The following is a 13,842-nucleotide window of genomic DNA, read 5'->3' on the forward strand; positions in this document are numbered from 1 at the left end:
TACTTACTGTCACTAGAATTCTTCAGAAAATATTTTCAGTGACCAGAACAACGCTATTAAGTTTTTTCTATATGCTAGCTTTCAGAAGATTTATGACATTTATATAACATACTTGTTTTTAAGCAGGCAGGCATTTCTTCACATTTTTTCTTATGCTACCCTTGCAAGCTGTTCTTTGGTGACAATGTTACGTTATTATAATAGGTTTCTGTGTGTCTGTTAACTTATAAAATTGTGAGTTTTTCTTTAATGAATAGCTTATGTGGGGAAGATCCAAATTGTGATTTTGAAGGTGATGTCAACCTTTTTACATCAGGATACACACATGCTAAGTCGCTTCAGTTATGTCCTTCAGTTGTGTCTGACACTTTGCGACCCCATGGACTGTAACCCGCCAGGCTCCTCTGTCCATTACATAAGGATAGAAATCTGCAAATAGTAAATGTGAATGAAGACATGAGAAATGAGACCATATGGGTCTAGACCAGTGGCCTTACCAGGCTGTGAGAACATGCCATTGCCGCACGTGGCTGACCTCAGGCTTAAGGGTGTGTAGTAAAAAGAGCATAAAGCAGAGGTGTGAAAACCCTGATTTGAGTCTGGGCGCCTTCTCTACCTACCTTTGCCTATTTACTAGTTTAGTGAAATAAGGCAAAATACATAGTTTAATATCTCTTGGTTTTCTTTACCCTAAAACTGGAGTAACAAATTACTGCCTACTGCCTTGTGGTGAAGTTAGAATCAAAAGTATATGAAAACGTTTTGTAAACTGCAGACATCATCCAGTAGGAATGTTAATTGTTGTAAGGTCTGGTTTTTCTTAACCTCCTTGGCTCATTTTCACCATATATAAAACCTATATAAATTTTTTGTCCAGCTACTCTTGCTGTTACTACTTCAAAGTAAAAAAACCCTAGATAAACTGTTTTTAATATCATGTGATGATTCAAAGTGCTCATGAGCTCTTAAACACTGAGTAGAAAACTATGGTTCTCAAATTTGGCTCCTTCAAATAAGCACTCATCTGAACTAAGGGAATACAGAGGTGTCATTTTTAAAATGGTATTAAATATTCAGTATTTTCTTCCAGGTGGTAGATGCAAGGGCAGGACCCAGTCTAAAGACTACACTGAAACCAAAGAAAGTGAAAACTCTATCTGGAAACAGGATAAAAAGTAACCAGATCAGTAAACTGCAGAAGGAATTTAAGCGCCACAGTAAGTTGGATATTGAGACATGAGAATTTAAGAATGGATGTTTTGTTTCTGTCTGCTGGTGGCACATGGCATATGTAGACCATGTTTTCTTTTGTTGCTTTTTTAAAAAAGAGTGGGAAGCAATGTTGACTTGGTAGAAATATTTTATTTCTAGGAAATCTTGAAACTTTATCTTTGGTTTTGATGTCTTAAAAGTACTTTCATTAGCCACTTCTTCAAACTGTACTCAGAACACTTGGACCATTCTCATCTCTTTATTGACATCTTTTCTAGAAGATTAATGTTTCAAGTTTGTTTACTTGATTTTTATCCTTAAGGAGATTGAGACCTGAAGATATGCAGAAAGGTATGTAAATAATTCAGTTCAGTTCCGTCGCTCAGTCGTGTCCGACTCTTTGCGACCCCATGAATCACAGCACGCCAGGCCTCCCTGTCCATCACCAACTCCAGGAGTTCACTCAGACTCACGTCCATCGAGTCAGTGATGCCATCCAGCCATCTCATCCTTTGTCGTCCCCTTCTCCTCCTGCCCCCAATCCCTCCCAGCATCAGAGTCTTTTCATCAATGAGTCAGCTCTTCACATGAGGTGGCCAAAGTACTGGAGTTTCAGCTTCAGCATCATTCCCTCCAAAGAAATCCCAGGGCTGATCTCCCTCAGAATGGACTGGTTTTAGAAAAGGCAGAGGAACCAGAGATCAGATTGTCAGCATCCACTGGATCATCGAAAAAGCAAGAGAGTTCCAGAAAAGCATCTATTTCTGCTTTATTGACTATGCCAAAGCCTTTGACTGTGTGGATCACAATAAACTGTGGAAAATTCTGAAAGACATGGGAATACCAGACCACCTGATCTGCCTCTTGAGAAATCTGTATGCAGGTCAGGAAGCAACAGTTAGAACTGGACATGGAACAACAGACTGGTTCCAAATAGGAAAAGGAGTACGTCAAGGCTGTATATTGTCACCCTGCTTATTTAACTTGTATGCAGAGTACATCATGAGAAACGCTGGACTGGAAGAAACACAAGCTGGAATCAAGATTGCTGGGAGAAATATCAATAACCTCAGATATGCAGATGACATCACCCTTATGGCAGAAAGTGAAGAGGAACTCAAAAGCCTCTTGATGAAAGTGAAAGTGGAGAGTGAAAAAGTTGGCTTAATTAAAGCTCAACATTCAGAAAACGAAGATCATGGCATCCGGTCCCATCACTTCATGGGAAATAGACGGGGAAACAGTGTAAATAATTAGTGGGCAACCTAAGACTTAAAACCCAGGTTTTCTGGAGAGTAATTTTGGAAATCATAACTCACATATTGCAGCCTCAAGATTTTTAGGTTTAAAGGGGCTTGGTGTGTTGGGTCAGAGGATGGGAAAGAAATGATAAATTAATAATAAGTTCATCTACTTTTATGGGAAGTAACTGGGGGCAGGGGACCTGTTGTAGTACTTCTGTATTTAGTAATTTAAATTTTGAAAAGGAAATCCACTGTATATAATGTTATTACCTCCGGGGGTTTGAGGCAGCACTATTGAGTCCAGCACAGTAGTGTTTCTGCAGGGGAAATGTAGACATATTTACATCGGTGGAATAAACTAACTGTAAATAAACTAGTCATGTTTGCCCACCTGATTATGGCCCAGATCAGGCCAGATTTTGTGGCCAAATGGGTTAGAGATAAACGTTTGTTTTGAGAACATTTTCAGAATTGTGGATGGACCTATATTGGAGTTTTCAGGATTAAAAAAGATATGGGGACTTCCCTGGCGGTCTGATGGTTAGGACACCACTGCATGGGGCATGAGGTGTGGCTAAAAAAAAAGATCTGTAGGCCCTTGTTAGACAAAATATTATCAATCAATGTTTGTTTTAGAGTAATGGAGAAAGACAGTTAAATTTACTGATCAGACAGAAGGAAAGGAAGGAAGAACTATCATCTCTGGAACATTTTGGTGTATATTCCAAGCACTTTACAATTATGCCAGTGATTTCAGTTTTAGAGATTAGGATAGGAAGTACAAGCTAGTGGTTTCACCGTGATCTGGCGTCACTTAGTAAGTAGCAGAGATGAACTTGACCTGGGGTTTGTCTAATCTCAAAACCCTGCGCCCTTTGCACAATCATCCTGCTCTTTTGGATAGCATAGCTTATGCCCCAGGACCCCAAAGTCTTTCCAGATCTGCTACTAACTCCATGCTCTAAGTTGGTGTTACTAGTAAGTTGTTGGTGTTACTAGTCCATAGTTATTTTGAAAATACATTTAATTTAATTAATTATATATTTAATTAATATATATTTAATCTTTGGCTAAACTTTTATATCGGTAGTAAAATATTTAAACAACATCAAATATGTGTATATTTTAATCATAGATTTTTTTTCTTAACCAGCTATCACCAAGGGGCAAACAAAACTGACTCTACCCTTTATTCTCAGTAAATGTTTGAGTGAACGTTTAGAAAACAGTAATTTTCTTATCATTTGAGGAGTAGAGAAATTGAAAGTTTGTATGTATATTCTTAGCATCTTTAATTATAGGGAAGGTGACACCTAACTTTTGCCTTACCTAAGGGAATATGTCCAGTGTAATTTTAGATTTTTGTGATAAAGCTATGTTGTGGAGGGGTTGGAGATTGAAAATTAATGGGTTTGGAGACTCAGTGAAACAAGATTTCCTAGGTGCATTGTGAATTGCTTGCAGCTGTGTGCAATGTAACAGTTTTGAGATATTTGAATTTTTATACATCACCCACTAAATGGTTTCTCTGCCTCTAGTTACAGATTTACTTCTGTGCATCTTGCCTGTACCTGACATGTATTCCTCTTCTTGGAATGTTCTTTCTTTTGTGATGTACTGGAAAGGCATTGGATCTAAGGCTTGAAGATCTGGATTTGAGTTATAGTTCTTGAACAAATATATGACCCTGGTGTTGCTTAACATTAAACCACAGTTTCCTAATCAAGAGAAATGAGGATAAGCAAGTAAAAAGGGCTTTTGTAAAACAAAACAAAGAAAAATAAAGTCCTCTAGAAATGCTAGCTTTTTTTTTTTTTTTTTTTTTGGTCATTTTCCCTAAAGTCTGCCATGATTCTGGTTGCTGTAGAATAAAATTGAAAATCCCTAGCAAGTCTTTGGATGTCTCCTTTAGGGTAAGGGTCAGTTCCCTTAATGTGCATGATGTATTCTGTTTCCATCACTTTGCTCATCATCCCCATCTATCCCATGTGGGGGATGGGATTTCCAAATCCTACCTAATGTTTAAGATTTTAAAAATTTCAGTTCTTTGAAGAATTTCCAGATTTACATTCTAGAAGAGAGTTTTTTTTCCCCCAACTGCATTTCTATGTGTAGTTAATTATATCCTGTTGTCCCAGGTATTATTAGATTAAGCCATATAAAAAATTTATCACTTTTGTATTTAGAAACGGACAAATACAATTGCAATTTCAAATGGTTCATAGATATTAAGCACTTACTAGGATAGTGTATTTTCTTCAGAAGCATAGCACTGCTATTGCTGTTAATTATTAGGAAAGTCTTTTAAGTATTCCCATAGCCTTACTCCTTTAAAGCCTGCTACTTTTTTTTACATTAAAAAAAATATATTCTTTTACCATTATGGTTTATCATAGGTATTGAATATAGTTCTCTGTGCTATACAACAGGACCTTGTTGTTTATCCATTCTAAATGTAAAAGCTTCCATCTGCTAAGCTCACCCTCCCACTTCATCCCACGCCAACCTCCCCGCCTTGGCAACCACAAGTCTCTTCTCTACGTCCATGACTCTGTTTCCGTTTCATAGGTTCATCTGTGTCATATTTTAGATTCCGTGTATAAGTGGTATCGTATGGTATTTGTCTTTCTCTGTCTGACTTATTTCACTTAGTATGATAATCTCTAGTTGTATCCATGTTGTTGCAAATGGTATTATTTTGTTCTTTTTTATGTGAAGCCTGCTGTTCTTAAGGATTTTGTTTGGTTGTTTTTTTCCATGAAGTTAAGCTATTCATAGATTGGGAAGTAAATGAACATATTAAAAACACCAATGGTGCTTTCTTTGTTTTAGATACTTAATATTAAATGCTATTTTATGTAAAATTTTGATAATAGAAAACACTTGTGAGCGCCGTTCAAAAAAGCTTTCTTTAGTCTTGTTTCTCCCCCATACAGGATGTGACACAGGGTTGGTTGTCTAGTGGATACTTCATGAATATTTGATTGGTTCTCTAAATTGGAGGATTGTTCTATCCACCTGTCCTGGGAGGGGGGTAGTCTTCAGATAAAGGTGAGGTGTGTAGTAGACTCAGCCCCTGTCTGATATTTCTGTTGCTGGGAATAGCAGTAGGGTGGCTTTATAGCTCACTGACTATTAACCAAAAGATTTATATTCTGGTTTGTAAATGTATGTGATATCTTCTGAGGGCAAAAATACTAAATCATGTGTAGCTTGTATCTGATTAACTGCCTTTATTCCTTACTAAGTTAGAATCTATTGTTTCTGCTTTATAGGTAAGGTTTCATTTTTCTTTGGATGCTTTCAAGATTTTTCTCTTTTTCTTCAGTTTTCGGGAGTTTAATTATAGTGTGTTTTGTGGCAAAGACGGTGAAGAACCTGCCTGCAGTGCAGGAGACCCAGGTTCGATCTCTGGTTTGGGAAGATCCCTGGAGAAGGGAATGGCACCCCACTCCAGTATTCTTGCCTGGAGAATCCCACGGACAGAGGAGCCTGGTGGGCTACAGTCCATGGGGTCGCAAAGAGTCAGACATGACTGAGTGACTAACACTTTCACTTCGGCATTGGTTGCTTGGGGTATATCCTGTGTGACGTTAGCTCAGCTTAAATCTGTAGGTTTGTCTCTTGCCAAGTTTGGCACATTTTCCGCCATTATATTTGAGTACATTTTTACCTGTGCCTTCTTTGTCCTCTTCCTTCAGGACTGCAGTCACTTGGACGTAGATTTTTTGTCGTAGTTACACAGGTCACTTAAGGCTCTTCATTTGTTTTCTTGGTGTTGTACAGGTTGGCTGATTTCTGCTGATCTTTCTTCCGATTCACTGACTGTTTCCTCTGTCCCCTCCCTTCTGAGCCTGTCCACTGCCCTGTCATTTATTGTATTTTTTTCAGTTTGGATTTGGTTCTTTATACCTTTTTTTTTTTTTTTTTAAACTGAGACCTGCTTATTGAGTTTATGTTTCCATTTATTTTAAGCTTGTTTATAAAGGCTCATTGAAGCATTTTTGTCATGGCTGCTTTAAAATCTGTCAGATAATTCTAACATCTCTGTCATCTTGGCATTAATATATACTTGACTTTTCATTCTATTTGAGATTTCCCTGGTTCTGGATATGATGTGATTTTTTTTTTTTTGAAACCTAGACATTCAAAAATTGTGTGATGAGACTCTGAGTTTTATTTAAACCTTCTGTTTTAACTGGCTTTTTTTTTTTTTTTGGTCAGAGGGGGAAATGGGAGAGGGACACAGCCTTGTTACTGCCAGGTGGTGTTTACAGTCGGGTTCCCCACCCAACCTCTATAGATAGCTGAAGTGGGAGTGGCTCCTGACTGCAGCTGAGTGGGGCTGGGATGGGAATTAAGGCTCCCACGTGGTTGGGGTCCTCCTGTTCTTGGTGGGCCATAGTGAAAGCCCAGACTCTTTAGTAGGCTTCCACTGCCATCACCCTGGTGAAGGTGTTGGGGAGGCCTCATAACATTCTTGACTGGATGGAAATCTAGGCTTTCCTGTTGGCCTTTGCTAGGGTCGGTGGGGGTAGGGACATGTTTTTTCTGTTCGGCTGCAGTAAAGTGATTATTGTGTTGTAAAGATTTCCTGTCTTGCTAGACTGCCCCTTTCTTAGTCCTCTGGCTAGAGAGAGCCGACTTTCGTTGGGGTTGTGTGTGCGTGGGTGTCTGTGTGTACCCACTGGCTTTTCTGAATTACTGGCTTCTTCAGCTTCAAGACTGGGATTTATAAGGCAAAAATAAAACCCGTAAAAGCTAGGGTGCTCACCTTCACATCCTTCCTTAAGTGTTGAGCCCTCTAGCTGTTGCCAACTTTTGGAGTCTTTAGTTTTGTTTTATATGTTATATCCTTATGTTTTTAGTTGTACTTACTAGCAGAAGAGAGGAAAGTATGTCTACTCTTAGTCTTACCAGAAGCTCATTTTCTTTTAGATACACTTTAGTACAAATACAGTAGAATAGAAAATAATTTTTTTCCATTTTTGACTGTCTCATTCACTGTGTTTTGTGCTGAGGCTTAGTTGCGATGGCATATAATGAAATTATCATTTTTGTTTTCTCTTCACTTCAGATTCTGATGCTCACAGTACAACCTCAAGTGCCTCTCCAGCTCAGTCTCCCTGTTACAGTAACCAGTCAGATGATGGCTCAGATACAGAGATGGCTTCTGGCTCCAACAGAACGCCAGTGTTTTCCTTTTTAGATCTCACATACTGGAAAAGGTAAAAGCAACAGAAAATATCTCTCTAACCAGCAAACCTTCTTAATTACAGGCAACTGTTTCCCACTTCCTTAGCAATTACATGGCATTTGGCAAACCGCTGGTAGCATGTGTGGTTGGAGGTGGATTAGGCAAGAATGGAGCTGAGAGTTTGGATTTTGTGTGTTTTTCCTATTAAAATTGATTTAAAATAAAAACCATGTTAAGGAATCTAAATTTGCTATAATGGAGTATACGTAGATATTCAATGTGATCAACTCTCCCACTGAAAAAAGTAAAAAGATTAGAAGTATATATATATATATATTATGTCTTTAAAAATGGCATTAACAAGTAGACAAGTTAATGAGAAATATATATGCATGCTCAGTCACTCAGTCATGTCTGACTCTTTGTGACCCCCATGGACTGTAGCCTGCCAGGCTCCTCTGTTCATGGGATTACCTTGGCAAAAATATTGGAGTGGGCTGTCATTTCCTCCTCTAGGGGATCTTCTCGACGCAGGTATCGAACTTGTGACTCCTGCTGCCCCTGCATTGGCAGGTGGATTCTTTACCCCTTAGCAGCCTGGGAAGCCCCTAATAAGGAATAACCAGAGGCCAAAAGCCATGTGAATGAGAAACCCCAAAGTCAAAAAAGAGATAATAGACTAGGAAAGAGAGAATATTGAAAGTGGTTAAGGATTTTCTAGTGCACAGATTTGGGAAGACTAACAAGTAAAAGCAGGGTAATAAGCAGTTATCGTATGGGTGAGGAAAATTCACCCATATGACACATTATATGCAAACTGTGGAACACGGGAGGCAAAACAGTTAGTGAGAAAATAAAGACTTTATTTTTCGAGGAACAACAAACACACAAGCTGAGTTCTCAGCATGAACAAAGGATGCCATAAAACCATAGATTTAACACCTTCAGTGGCCCCAGAGATAACAGCTGGGAGATAATTCTCCCAGGCAAGAATACTGGAGCGGGTTGCCGTGCCTTTCTCCGGGAGATCATCTTCCTGACGCAGGGGTTGAACTCACGTCTCTTAGGTCTCCTGCATTGGCAGCCGGGCTCTTTACCACTAGCACCACCTGGGAAGCCCTTACATGACAATAGCATGTAAATCAAAGTAGTAGAAGTAATGGGAGTGAAAGTGTCCTAATGTCTTTGTACTGTTGAGAATAAATATATTGAATAACTTTAAAGTTTGATTAATGAGCTGTGTAACCACTAAAAGAATAAAAATAAGAATGTAAAACCTCCAGAGAAAAAGAGAAAGACCAAGAATTTAAAAATATACCTAGCAAGATAAAAATGATGAAAAACTTCTATGTATTTGTAAATTGAGAACCCTTGGGTCAAGAAGAAAGTGTAAGTTAGAACATCCGTATAACTAAAAAATAACTGAAAAATACCACAAATCAAAATGTGTGGTATGAAGTTAAAGAGGTAAATAGAAGAAAAGTTGCTTTTAGTACTTTCTTTTAACACAAAGATTTAAAATAAACGAAGTTATATATATCCAGTTTATAGATTAATGAAGCTCAATATAAAGAAAAATAAAAGCAAGGAAGTCCTAAAGATAGAAGTAGGAATAAATGGAGTAGAAAACCAATATGAATGAATAGTATCAGTAAAGCCAAGAGTTGGTTCTTGAAAAAGATGACCGAAGAAGTTACTAGAGATCAAGTTACTACAGATCAAGAAAAAGAGATGGTACCCTTGTTATTTCTTATTTCTTGGATAAGAAAGTGATATTCAACTCTAGACAAACAGAGGTTTAGAAGTCAAAGGATATTATAAACAACTTTATGCCGGTAAATTTGAACATACAGGTGAAGTGGATACATTAGTAGCTTACCAAAACTGTTTACCAAGACAGTTTACCAAAACTGTGCCAAGACTTGAAGAGTCGCATAATGAAGAAAATGGATTCAGTGGTCAGAAGTCTTCCCACAAAAAACCCCAGGCTGAGATAGACAAGTCCTACTGAATGTTCCAGAAACAAATGAATCTGATCTTGCACTGGATTTTCCAAATTATGGATCAAACAAGGCCTAGGCTCCAAGCATTCTGTGAGGCTAACATACCTTTGATATGTTATAAACAGTTTATCATAAGTATATTAGATTTATTCTAGGGATGTGAGATTGTTTTAAGCATTAGAAAGCCAAGTAACATAATTTGACAGTTCCTAAAGGAGAGGGGAAAATGCCTATCGTGTTAGTGGTGTATTGAAGATATTTGATAAATTTGAACTTTGCTTCAGGGTTTAAAATAAAATCTTTAGCAAAATAGGAAGAGGAGGCAACCACATTGATAAATACTTTGTATTTTCAGGTAAAATCAAACATGTTCCCATTCCTATATTTCAGCAACATTGCCTTCAGACATGTGCACTGATAATGTGCAGCGTGTTTGTAAAAGCAAAAGTTGTCCCATCAGAAGAAGAGTGGATAGCCCTTTCACTGTTCACCTAAACTATCACAGCAGTGATAATCAGCTGTACCCTAATGCAGAATAAAAAGTTTTAAAAAAGAGAGTCTGCAAACTATGGTATATTCACGTGGTGGAATACCATACATAACTTAAAATGAAAAAAAACTCTAATAGTATAGTATATTTGAACCTCAGTTATTGTTGAGGAAAAAAATTGCAGCATACAGTATGATTCCATATATGTGCATTTCTGTATATATTTTTATTTTATATGTTACATATATGAGATAACAAGCAATATGTTTAGAGATGCAAACATGTATACAAAGAAAAGGGGGAGTGATAAACCTAAAATTTTAAGGAGAGAGTGAGATTGAGTGGAACGGGATTGAGAAGAACGTACAGGGGGATTTCATAGGAAACAATTGTTTTTTTCCTTGGAGTGTATGATCCATGAGTGATTTGCTGGGTTGTCATTTCTGTATGCCTTTATGTGTATTTGATAATATGTGTATATATTTTTTGTCTGATCAATATTAAAACCGCCAGCTGTATCAGCCTGTTAATTGTGGCTATTTTTCTCTAAGATGTGGTGACTTTTGGAGGAAACAGTTAATAACTTTAGGAACAGCCTCTGAAACTGAGGAATACCTTCTCCCCCTTAATATTTACTAAGATTCAGTGTGGGATTTGGGCTTTCCTGGTGGCTCAGCTGGTGAAGAATCCGCCTGCAATGTGGGAGACCTGAGTTTGATCCCTGGGTTGGGAAGATCCCCTGGAGAAGGGAAAGGCTACCCACTCCAGTATTCTGGCCTAGAGAATTCCATGGACTACACAGTCCATGGGATCACAAAGAGTCAGACATGACTGAGTGACCTTCACTCACTTACTCAGTGTGGGATTTAAGGGACTTGGGTAATTCCCATTACCTGGCAAATTGAGGTCACTCTAGGAGACCATTCGTTAGAAATGTGATGATTGTGGAAGTAGAACCTTTCTTTGATCATATTCTACTAGTTATAATGTTTGGTGTGTATGTTAGTTGCTCATTCCTGTCCAACTCTTTGCAACCCCATGGACTGTAGCCCGCCAGGCTCCTCTGTCCATGGGATTCTCCAGGCAAGAATACTGGAATGGGTTGCCAGTTCCTTCTCCAGAGGATCTTCCTGACTCATGAATTGAACCCAAGTCTCCCACAGTGCAGGCAGGTTCTTAACCATCTGAGCCACCATTAAACCAATATAATGATTGGTGGATTGTTCTTTTTTTTTCTGTATTATTATTCTGCCTTATTGATATATTTTGTTCTCTCTCCATTTTTTCTTTTAGACAGAAAATATGCTGTGGCATTATCTATAAAGGCCGTTTTGGGGAAGTCCTCATCGACACACATCTATTCAAGCCTTGCTGCAGCAATAAGAAAGCAGCTGCTGAGAAGCCAGAGGAGCAGGGGCCAGAGCCTCTGCCTATCTCCACTCAGGAGTGGTGACTAAGCTTTATGTAGAAGGGGAGCAAAAACGATTTAAATTTTGGAAAACAAAGCAACAAAATGACCCTCCTATTTTTAATTTGGATACCTGCTATTCTGCCAAAAGATGGATTTGTAGAATAGTTTTGAATGGGTTATTTTTCCTCCAGTTCCACAAACTCTGAAGCCAGTGAAGCTTACTAAGAGATAAAAAAGAAGTGTACATAATATTTAAGATGCTGAGTATTTCATAGGAAAGCTGAATGCTGCTGTAAAGTGCTCTTTAAGTCTTTTTTAAAAATCCCCTTCTAATGAATGAAATTAGGGGAATTTTCAGGGGACAGAGATGGGATTTGTTGTATGATAAACGTATGTAGTTTTAGTCTTTCTATTTTGAGAAGTAGTGGTTGGGGCATTTTTTAAGATGGCTGGCTACACTTGTTTTCCTTCATTATAATAAATTTGTCATAACTCAGTAAACATGGACTTGCCCCTAGAGGTGGTGGTTAATAACTGAAATATTAAGGTCTTGCCAAGGTTCTGGTGATTCAAACCTGTACTACTGAATATTAAGCAGGACAGACAGCTCTCTGGTGCGAGTATCTTGAAGGAGTAATTTCTAAATATGCAGAGGTAACTTGACTGTATATGTTGCATCCTGTGTCACCTCCCTCCATATTGGTATTTGATACAGATTTTAATTTATATGAAACTTAAAAAGCAGAGTCAAAACTTAGAGCAGAATCAAAGTTCCTCTTGGGGAAATGTCAAGTCTTTAGGATAAGCAATCCTACATGAATAGTACCAAAGCATTACCACTTGGTAGAGAACATTCTCTATTAAAAATGTTGTATTATCTGAAAAATAACAATGTGCAAGTCTTTGGATGGCACACGAGAAAAACAAAGGTTAATGCTTCTTGGGGCACGTTTCTTAGAGGGCTTGCAAGCGTGTAAATAATTTGTTTATGTTACGTGACTGGTGACTTCACTGAAAATCTGCACAATTCAGTTTTAGCTCTGGATTACTTCAGTTGACCTTTGTGAAGGTTTTATCTGTGTAGAATGGTTGTTTGACTTGTTTTAACCTGTTAGGGTTTTGGGATTTTGGGGTTTTTTTTTCATTCTATATTAAAGTAAAATTCTACTAAAAGAAAAGAGGTGTGTGTGAATGCTGAGTGGGTTGGTTTTGGTTTGGCTTCTGAACATTGGTCAGGCTTTCTGAACATTGAGGTGTTAGATGATACATCCTAAATGTGGAGCTCTTCCATTCTGAAACCTTCATTAAAAGCCTTTTACTTGAACCCAAACCAAAGTACTATCTATTGCCTCTTTTCTAAAAGTACAGGAAAAATATATCACCTGTTTTCATAACGAGGAAGCATTGTTTGCCTCCCTGGTAAAACATGACTCAGTACTTATTTTTAAAACTGGATTTTAAAGATTGGATAGTATACATAACAAGAGAGTGAGCCACTTTTTATGGGCACCCTATAGTTTTATAGTTCTTAATCAAAACTTAAAGTTTTCTATTTCTTCCTTTGGGAAAAACTACAAGCCACCATATGCACAGACTACACAGTGAGTTGGCTCAGTGCTCCCGCAGACTTTGAGGTGTATTACAAGAACCCCAGCCATTATCATCTTCCTCCTGAATTATTTTGAAATTTTGTTTTGTACATTTTGGCTGCAGTATTGGTGGTAGAATATACTATAATATGGATCATCTCTACTTCTGTATTTATTTATTTATTACTAGACCTCAACCACAGTCTTCTTTCCCCCTTCCACCTCTCTTTGCCTGTAGGATGTACTGTATGTAGTCATGCACTTTGTATTAATATATTAGAAATCTACAAATCTGTTTTGTACTTTTTATACTGTTGGATACTTATAATCAAAACTTTTACTAGGGTATTGAATAAATTTAGTCTTATTAGAAAATAAAAGAGGCTGTTTGTGGCTTTGTTTGAAAGGTGTTCTTAAGTAAGAATAACTAATACTTTTGGCCCTCACAGGTGTTACTCAGTATAAGCACTTAGTATTGTAAGAAGCCATAAAGGAAAAAAGTCCTCTTTACCAAGAAATACAGACTTTAAAATACAGATCTTCTCTACTTACCTTAGGATTACACCCCAATAAACACAAGTTGAAACCATTGTAAGTGAAAAATGCATTTAAGTGACTTCCCTTCCTGTGGTCCAATGGTTAGGAATCCCCCTTGCAGTAGGGGGAGAGGTCGGGGAGGGAGTGAGGAACACACAA

General features: G+C 37.8%; 1 protein-coding gene across 7 annotated transcripts in view; it reads left to right on the forward strand.

Annotated features, from left to right (window-relative positions):
- The window catches only part of SINHCAF (SIN3-HDAC complex associated factor), a 29,572-nt gene extending 16,046 nt beyond the window's left edge, over window positions 1-13,526 (forward strand). For all 7 annotated transcript variants that reach the window (XM_086401471.1, XM_086401472.1, XM_086401476.1 and 4 more), the window contains exons 4-6: window positions 1,091-1,217; window positions 7,534-7,684; window positions 11,440-13,526. In XM_086401471.1, the coding sequence (XP_086257597.1) occupies window positions 1,091-1,217; window positions 7,534-7,684; window positions 11,440-11,599 (438 nt within the window). In that variant the 3' untranslated portion in view covers window positions 11,600-13,526. The remainder of the gene's footprint in view (window positions 1-1,090; window positions 1,218-7,533; window positions 7,685-11,439) is intronic.
- The last annotated feature ends 316 nt before the right edge of the window (window positions 13,527-13,842 follow it).

The sequence above is a fragment of the Bos grunniens genome, chromosome 5 (genome assembly GCF_055505025.1).
Source record: "Bos grunniens cultivar Pamir isolate PY7600 chromosome 5, Bosgru_T2T1.0, whole genome shotgun sequence".
Lineage (NCBI taxonomy): Eukaryota > Metazoa > Chordata > Mammalia > Artiodactyla > Bovidae > Bos > Bos grunniens.